Source organism: Microtus ochrogaster, unplaced genomic scaffold (assembly GCF_000317375.1).
Source record: "Microtus ochrogaster isolate Prairie Vole_2 unplaced genomic scaffold, MicOch1.0 UNK62, whole genome shotgun sequence".
Classification (NCBI taxonomy): domain Eukaryota; kingdom Metazoa; phylum Chordata; class Mammalia; order Rodentia; family Cricetidae; genus Microtus; species Microtus ochrogaster.
In genome coordinates this window covers 2,182,192-2,191,770 of record NW_004949160.1, presented here as the reverse complement: position 1 = coordinate 2,191,770, position 9,579 = coordinate 2,182,192, and the positions used below count along the sequence as shown (strand labels likewise).

General features: G+C 44.8%; 1 protein-coding gene across 3 annotated transcripts in view; it reads right to left on the bottom strand.

The window, feature by feature from the left end:
• Positions 1-253: 253 nt before the first annotated feature.
• The window catches only part of Alms1 (ALMS1, centrosome and basal body associated protein), a 130,967-nt gene continuing 121,641 nt past the window's right edge, over positions 254-9,579 (bottom strand). For all 3 annotated transcript variants that reach the window (XM_026777394.1, XM_026777395.1, XM_026777396.1), the window contains 3 exons: positions 8,610-8,673; positions 3,471-3,570; positions 254-2,711 (listed from right to left, as the gene is read on the bottom strand). In XM_026777394.1, the coding sequence (XP_026633195.1) occupies positions 2,667-2,711; positions 3,471-3,570; positions 8,610-8,673 (209 nt within the window). In that variant the 3' untranslated portion in view covers positions 254-2,666. The remainder of the gene's footprint in view (positions 2,712-3,470; positions 3,571-8,609; positions 8,674-9,579) is intronic.

Sequence of the window (9,579 nt, the reverse complement as noted above, 5' to 3'; positions counted from 1 at the left end):
TTAAAGATTTATTTTTTATTATGTATACAACATTCCTTTCGTGCATGCCTGCAGGCCAGAAGAGGGCACTAGATCTCATTATAGATGCTGTGAGCTACCATGTAGTTGCTGGGAATTGAACTCAGGACCTCTGGAAGAGCAGTTAGTGCTCTTAACCTCTGAGCCATCTCTCCAGCCCCCTGCCTTTCTAGAGACTTTAGTGGGCAATTCAGGAAAACAAAACAACAAAAGTGAGCAACAACTTCTGAAGCAACAAGCTTTATATTTCTAGCTCTGTTCTGAGCTTGCTTGAAGCCTTCCTGTTAGGTGACAACACTCCTGTGCCTGTCACGGGTGAGGACTATCTAGTCTGGCCAAGGTGCTTGGTCTCCATGTTCTGAAGGCAGCAGAAATGTCCTAAAGCTCCTTTTACTATTTCTCAGGTCTTAAATCATGGAATCAAGTGGAGGGTTTGTTCAGTCTTGCTCCATCTGTCTTAAGCTGATTCTGGATTTGGGGAGCAAAGATGAGGATGAATACTGATAGACTGGGCAAGGAATTGGAGGAGTATGTATGTAATTTGACCACGCCCACTTTGGAACTTGGCCATGGGTCCTCTGTAGAAGAGAAACCTAGCAACCTAGGCTGACCAAGAAATGGTGCTGGACAGAGAGCAGGCACCCTTGTGTCTAGGAGACAGCTTGGATTCCTTGGTATTTCTGGATACCTTAGCTCTCTGAAAATTAGGGAAGAAACTCAGAGCTAGTGCTAGTCAGACTAAGAGAACTGATTGCATCTGTGTTCATGTTCCTAAGAAATGTAATCCCCTAACAACGAGTGCCCCCTGAAGGGCATCATTATTTTGTAAAACCTTTCCCTGTGAGCTCTCTGACCAGCTGCCCCTGGCAAGTGTTTTGTGACCACCTGTAGACTGCTCTAAGCAACCAAACTACATAGGCTGAAATCACCTAGCTCCTAGCAAGCAAAGATGCAGGTCACAATAATGATTCAGAGTGGTCTAATTTCATAGCTAGACAGAACAATCACTTGAGACACAAACATGGTTTGACATGCCTGAAATCCCAGTATTTGGGAGGCCAGGGATGATTGTTGTTGATTTTGAAAGCTGCACTTCCACTCTACCAGGTCTGGCTTCGCATTAAAATTCTGTCCTCTTTGCCCAAACCCTCACTCCAAACTGTAGGCCTGGTGATCACTGCAAAACTGGGCTGTGTTAAGCTCTGAAAGGAACAGACAGCAGGCAAGCAGTTCTAGAGCAAATCACAGTAACAGAAGCAGCAGCAGAATATGGTTAGGGCAAGTGTGTGGTGGTGGGAAAGGGGCAGGGCAGTTTCATCACCTGAGGAATGAGGCCTGAAGTGGGGACTCTGGCTTTTGCCCAGCACAAAGCACAAATGGAGCTATGCACAGCAGGGAAGCCATCTTGTGCTCCGGGAGCAGAAGAGTCTGCAGGCAGTACAAAGTACAGCCCACAAGGTGGCAGCTACAAAAGACCTTTGCATAGAAAAGCAGGGAGACCTCAGCTCTGAGAACTGTTCCCTAGTCCTGTTTCCATGAACCCTCGGGTGTTAGATCTGAATGCTCTTGGAAGACATCTGAACAACCCAGTGTTGGGCCCAAGTAATCATGATTTCCACCGTGCCTAAATTGCCTTGCAAAGGAATTCTATTATGAATGGGAACCCACAAGTCACAGCATTTTGGAGCTGAAAAGGGTTTAAGAGTATTGATGTTCTCATTTTATAGGTGGCCGAGCACCCTTCCCCTGCATCTTCCGATATCTTAAGGGTACAAGCACAAGTTCGGGCTCATGGGGCACTGGGGGCACGACCTGCCTTCCTAACCTCTCAGGGAGTCTTGAGGTAGCCACTGGCCATGCTGCCGCTCCCTCTGCAAGGGCTGGGAGGTGTCTGCTGAAAGTACAGCACATTCTTTCCTTGGCTTTGCGATTTAGCTACGATTCCCAGTTATAAGGGGAAGAGAGCTTCTTGCATTCTGCCCAGTTACTGGGTTAAGACCAGAGTGGGAATCATTCATCAACACTTCTTTTCCGAAAAGTGTCCTGTGCTGTAAATATTGTTTCATATTTCTATTGTGAGATGATGGATGGTCTGAGGCTTCAATTTCACAGACAAATGAGCAAGTGAAGGGAGACCTGCTGGAGAAGGCTGGGAGCCTTGCTGGGAGCCTCTGGTGATGCAGATTTCACACAAGCCCGTGATGAGCAGACCTTATGCACTATGCTGTGATTCAAAAAGAAGCCACATTTCATGCTCTGAGACCCACATCCCTCCACACAGCAGGCCAGATGCTGCCCAGCTGCCTGCTCTTCTCCCGATGCGGAAGGAACGACCTCGTGCTGCTTGTCCTCTAGGAGTGCATTGGTAGTGCTTTGTTTTCTGAAAGTATAGAACACATACAACAGGGACTCCTCCTTGGCTAGAACCCAGAGTCCACCCTACGGAAGGGCCTGTGGGCATGGCCGACAGAGAAAGGGAGGGCAGATTCCCAACCACAGTTGCTCCAGTCACCACTGCCCACACCCCAGAGTACTAAGCTACACACAGACAAAGAAAAAGCTTTATTAAATCACTCATTAAAGAATAAATTAGGCTTCTTTAGGCTTATAAAAAAGTATTCCTAGGCTCTGAGGAAAGTAGTCTTATGTCAGTCCCAAGGCACTTTTCTCCCCAGGAGCTGGTTGGTCACTTTCTGTGGAAGAAAACACAGGATTTGAAGTCAGGCGCAGTCACTAGGCGGCTGGCCATCCCCACCTCGGCACACTGCTGAGGATACTCCTACATCTTGTGTATGTTACTCATTTATAGACATATGGAAATTAGGAAAATTGTGTTCCTTAAAGTGTTTTGGAAAGATGTCAATAAGCACACCTTCTCTATAGAAACAGATGCTAGGATGGTGATGGACTGACCAGGGCTGACAACACCCAGCACGGCAAGAGCCCATGTGATGCTAACACAGCAGGAAGGCCATGTAGCTCCTAGGATCTCCCCAATGCCCAGGCTCCTGGGTGCTCCAGACACGGTTTGCAAGTCTCACACTAGTCTGGTCTGGTCTTTAGTTTCTGCCTTTCAGAGCCCTCTACATAGTGAGAAGCCTGGGAGAAAATCAGAGCTGTGAAGAACATGACCTAAGCAGTGTCCAGTGTGGCGTCTAAGGAAACTAACTGGTGCCCTGCCCTAGGAGGCTCTTGGCGGGCTCCATCCTCTAACTCCCTGCCGACTCATAGACATTGTCATTTACACTGGAAATGCAGCTCAGCCATGAGGGTTAAATTGCCTGTGTGATCCTGGTTTAGCTGCGGACACATGAAAAGTGCGGAGTCACAGCTGCCTATGTTTGAAGTCTCAGCACTCAGCCGCTGTATTCAAGTGTCAGTCAGGCTGCTTCTATTCCCTCCGCTATAGGCCTGATCCATCCCTTCATGGACAGAGTGTCAACCCAGCTAACCGTTTTAAAGTGCTGAGCTCGCAGTCGGTAGGATTTATATTCTGATTTCCTCTTCTCCTCTTCTCTCTTCTTCTTCACTTCTGGAAGCCGCTCATAAATCCTAAGAAATGGCATTCATGAGAAGACAGAAAGCAGTACAGTTATTTGGCATGAAGGTGCATGATGGCTCTCCCAACACCTCTGGTCCTATGCTGCCCAGGCATCCAGCCTGTGGACAGAGCCAGCCCTCGATAAGCACCCATGTCTATGGATGTGGAGTCTGGCCCTCGGGTGCCCTCAATCTGGAAGAGAGATGAATGAAAATATAAAACATTGATAATACTGCTTATTTCCTCAAAAGGAAAAAGGTAAAATTATGTTTTCCATGCTATCTGCAAAACTATATAGTTTCACTATAACAAAAAGGTAGAACTAAGTAGATGCACAGAGTACACAGACACACCCCTATGTACGCACTATCAGGATCAGCTGAGGTGTCCCAGACTAGTCTGGAACTCAGTCTAGCCTTAGTTTACTAAATGCTGGGATTATATGGATATGCAACACCATATCCAGCTTAGTATTGCATCTTTAAAAAACTTTTTGGTTAACGTACAAAGAAATGGACTGGACTGTGGCACGTCACACTGTATCATTGCTTCTCTTATCCGCCCTCCTCGTCCTCTCTACTCCTCTTGCTGGTCCCCTTCTTTCCAAAATAGCCCCCCTTCTGTTTTCGTGACACACACAGTCCTTAGCCTCTTGTGGTCCCCCATTCTTCAAGTTCGCCTTTCTACTTTATGTTCTACATATGAAGAAAATACCGCATTTCTCTGAGTATAGCTTATGTTGCTTAACACAAGGATTTCTAGTTTTACCCACTTTCCTGGAAATATGCTATCAGTCTTTACAGCTGAAAAAAAATCCCACTGTATATATGCCCCAATTTTCTCTACCCACTCATCTGCTGATGAATACTGGAGCTGATTCCATTTGCTGGCTACTGTGAACAGTGATATGCATGGGCATGCAATTATTTCTGTGATATGTTGAATAAAGCCCTTCAGGTGTATGTCCACAGGTGGTATAGCTGGGTCACATGATAGTTTTCATACTGAGTCTACGGTGGCTGTAGTGGTCTCCACCCCCTCCCACAGTGCTCTTCCTCTCCCCACTCCCTCACCGGCAGCTGCTGTCATTGGTTTCCTTGATGCTAGCCAGTCATTCTGACTGGAGACGAAATCTCAAGAAGGGTCTTGATTTGCATTTCGCTGATGGCTAAAGATGTTGAACACATTTTCAAATATTTATTGGCCATCTGATTTTTCTGTTGTGACTTGTCTATTTAGTTCATTAGCCTATTTAATGGTTGGATGACTCTTTTAACGTATTTAATCTTTTTAGAGTTTCCTTAGATTTCAGGTAATAATCCTGTGTCACATGGTGTTATGAAATGTTACTCTTGTCTCATATGTTTGACCACTGGGTCCCCAGCTGGTGGCACTGTCTAGAAAGGTTGTGGAACCTCACTGGAAGATGTGGATCATCAAAAGGGATGAGCCTTGAGCTTGGACCTACTTCTTGTTCACTCGCTACTTCCTGAGGGGTGCAACGTGTGACGGGTCACCCAGCCTCCTGCCCTTGTCACCATGGCTTCCCTGCTGCCTGCCACTAAGATGGCCCTTATCCCCCTGGAACTATAGGCTAAAACAAACCCTTTGTTCCTTACAGCAACAAAAATATAACTAAGACAGATATACAACTAGCAAAGATTTCCTTCCATTCTGTAGCCATCTCTTCACTCTGCTGATGTTTCTTTCTTTGCTATGAGAACAGAAACTTTAATTTCATGAAACTTAATTTTTAATTCTTAGGATTATTTTCTGTGCTTTTCAAAAAAGTCTTCACATCTCCCTGTTATCTTGATGTGTTTGGTCTCTAGCAGTTTCAGTTACCACTGTATTTAAAACACAGGAAAACAGAAAGTACTAGAACAGCTGTCCCTATAAAATACACAGTTAACGGAGAAGGGACACTGACTCTGTGGAAAGGGCCAAGCAGGCTTCAGGAGCTTAGGCTTACGTTAGGAATGAAGAATCATTAGGACTAGAGACAGAGAAGGGAACAAAGTATACGAGCTGGGGATCGTGCACTGGTAGACACGGAGCTACAGAGTTGTGGTACAGGGAAACAGGCGGGGAGAGGCTGAGGTGGGCTGCAGTCATGTGAAACTTACACCTCATCCCACACAGATAAGGTTCAGTGCCCCTAACTTCAAGCTGAGAGGAGCTAAAAAACAAGACAAGTGCATGTAGGATGGAGGGAAGAATTTTGAGTAATTGTTACTTTCTTCTTCCTACTTCTAAAAATATTTGCAGATCCCAACTGGGACAAACTGAGGCCCCTGTCACTGGAGACAGAGCTAGGCCCGATTAAAACAGGCCTGGCAGAAACCAGAGAAGCAAATAGCTTAGTAGGTGGGAGAGAGTCAAGTGGGCGGGTCAGTGTGAAATTGCCAAGTCACAGTGCACGGTGCACGAGGAGGGCCAGCCCAGCTGCATAGGGGTTCAGCAGGCATGGACTCTAGCCCCACATTGGGTGCCAATCTTTTCCAGATTATAATAAAACAGTACCACATTTTCCAAAGATTATTACAAGTCAAAAATCATTGAAAAAGAAAGCAGTACCAAGAGTAGTGGCAAACATCTTTAACCCCAGCTTTCAGGAAACACAGGCAGGATCTCTGTTGAGTTCCAAGCCAACCAGATCTACAGAGTAAGCTCCAGGCCAGACATGAAAACAAACTAACATAAATAAAAACAAACAACCCATCGTGTCAGCAGCTCCACCCAACTACCTGACTGCTCATCAGCTTCTGATGAGCCCCTAGAAACAAACTCTGTAACTTAGTTTTTGAATGGCATTCTCATGATCAATATTTGTGCATACCAAACTGATTAACTCATGAGTAGACCATGCTTGCAATGTCACAAGATTTAAAGTTTCTGAAAAACTGGTCTGAAGAAATGGTTCAATCTCAGTGGTTAAGAGCACTGGCTGCTGGAATTGGTATAAAAGCAAACAGGAGGACCAATGGAACCAAATCAAAGACCTAAATATCAATCCACATACTTAAAAACACCTGATTTTTGACAAAGAATATAAAATGAAAAAAAGAAAACATATTCAACAAATGATGCTGGCATAACTGGATATCAACATGTAGAAGAATGAAAATAGATCCATATACAAAACTCAAGTCCAAATGGATCAAGGGCCTAAACATAAGACCAGTCACACTGAACCTCACAGAAGAAAAAGTGGGAAGTACACTTGAACGCATTGGCACAGGGGACCACTTCCTAAATATAACCCCAGCAGCACAGACACTGAGAGAAACAATTAATAAATGGGACCTCCTGAAACTGAAAAGCTTCTGTAAAGCAAAGGACATGATCAACAAGACAAAACGACAGCCTACAGAATGGGGAAAGATCTTCACTAACCCCATATCAGACAGAGGTCTGATCTCCAAAATAGACAAAGAACTCAAGAAATTGGTCACCAAAAGATCACATAATCCAATAAAAAAAATGGAGTACAGACCTAAACAGAGAACTTTTAACAGAGGAATCTAAAATGGCTGAAAGACACTTAAGGAAATGCTCAACATCCTTAGCCATCAGAGAAATGCAAAACAAAACCACTCTGAGATTCCATCTTACACCTGTAAGAATGGCCAAGATCAAAAACACTGATGACAACTTATTCTGGAGAGGTTGTGGAGTAAAGGGAACATTCCTGCATTGCTGGTGGGAATGCAAACTGGTACAGCTGCTCTGGATATCAGTATGGTGATTTCTCAGAAAATTAGTAAAAAAAAAAAACATATCTCAAGACCCACCAATACCACTTTTGGGTATATACCCAAAGGATGCTATATCATACCATAAGGACATGTGCTCAACTATGTTACAGCAGCTATTTGTCACAGCCAGGACCTGGAAACAACCTAATGCCCCTCAACCAAAGAATGGATAAGGAAAATGTGGTCTATTTATACAATGGAGGAATACACAGCAGAAAAAAAATATTGACATCTTGAAATTTGCGGGCTAATGGATGGATCTAGAAAACATCATATTGAGTGAGGTAACCCAGATCCAGAAAGACAAATATAATATATAATCACCATAAGTGGCTTTTAGACATAAAACAAAGAAAACCCAGCCTACAATTCACAATCCCAGAGAACCTAGACAACAAAGAGGACCCAAAGAGAGACATACATGGATCTTATCTACATGGGAAGTAGAAAAAGACAAGATCTCCTGAGTAAACTGGGAAAGTGGAGAGCATGAGAGAGAGAGAGTAGAAGGGGGGAGGGGAGAGGAAGGGAGGGGAGCAGAGAAAAATATATAGCTCAATAAAAACAATTTAAAAAAAAAAAGAGCACTGGTTGCTCTTGCAGAGGACCCATGTGGCAGCTCACAAATGTCTTTAACTCTAGCTCAAAGAAATACAACACCCTCTTTTGGCCTCTGGGAACACTGCATGCTTGTGGATTTGCACACTTATATACATATGAGAAAAACATTCATATACACAAAACAAAAATAAACCTTAAAAACAACAAAAATCTGGCCTCTCATATCCCTATACCCGGGATCCACTCAGTTGTTGTTTCCCAAAGGGAACCACTATTACCAAGTCTTTTGCAACTTAGAGAAATATTTTATGCATGTATGTATAGGTCTACACAGCTATAAAAGCAAACACATTTCTTTTTCCAATGTAGCAATGGACTGAAACCGAACATGCTTCCGAAACTCAAGTTCCTAACTTAAAGTCAATTTCATTATTTCTTACTGTATTGGAAAAATGCCTAGTAATGAGATTGTTAAGATAAAGAATGTGGCCCAAAATAAAATTTTTTTAGTTTCATCCAGATTTCTAGTCAAGACAAGCTCATCCCCAGCATTCCCCTTTTCCCATTGAACAGGAACCACTCACACCCTATCTTCTCTCTCTTTTCCTTCCTTGTGCTCTGAGATGCGCCTCACCACTAACCTTCTCACATGTTTCCAACCGGGCACGCTCTGCGGGCTGGGAGCCGAGCGATCACCCGGTGACCTGGAGTGATCATTCTTTCAGACTCACCGTCTGGTCCTCTGGATCATTTCCCTCTTTCCAATAGGCTTGCTCTTCTGGGCAGTCAGGAGGGCTAGACAAGGGAAAGGTTTATCAGTAGACAGTGGCCATAAGGAAAGGTGTGGCGCTGTAGAGCTGTGCAGAGGAGCTGCTGGCCCTAACCTAGTGGGAGGCACAGGGCAGTGAGTAAAAGACCAAGGGCAAGGCCAAAGCCTGAACTGCAGTAGGGGCACTGTGACCAAAGTCTATACCCACTGGGGGGGTGGGGGGTGGGGGGCAGGCCAGTGTGGACCAGCTGACAAGTAAGGCTGACAGCTTTGGCTGGTTATTTTACATTTTCACTGCTTTCTTGTGTTATTTTATTGAGACCTGCCACTTGGTGTAACTGCTAAGAGCACAGATCTTGGCTGTGAACCCCAGCTCCTTCACTAAGAAGAATGTTACCTTGGGCGAGCTATTTAGCCTCCCTGGGAAGTAAGAGTATAAATACAGTGCTGTTCTCAGTCAGGTGCTGTGAGAACCGTGCTGGGCAGACCTAGGTCTGTGTTTACCATTACTGTTTTCATATTACACTCGGAAACGAGGCACACAAGGCTAGTTCACAAAAGAATCATCCTTATGGCAGCCTCTCTTTTTAAAGAGATTTCTATGCAGTGACAAGGCTAGCAGAATTGGGGCTACTGGGGTCACAGATGAGTGGAAAGCTAGGTTGGGCCAGTCTACGAGCTAAGGAGACTCGAGTCTCAGCAAGCAAAGCCACATTCAGCGTCCTTACTGTGGCCTGGCGTCCAGCAGCGCTCGTCAGCACAGTAGCAGCCATTCAACAAAAATGACAAGAGACACCTCTCCTAGGACAGGACAGTTGACAAGAGACACCTCTCCTAGACAGGACAGGTGACAAGAGACACCTCTCCTAGACAGGACAGGTGACAAGAGACACCTCTCCTAGACAGGACAGGTGACAAGAGACACCTCTCCT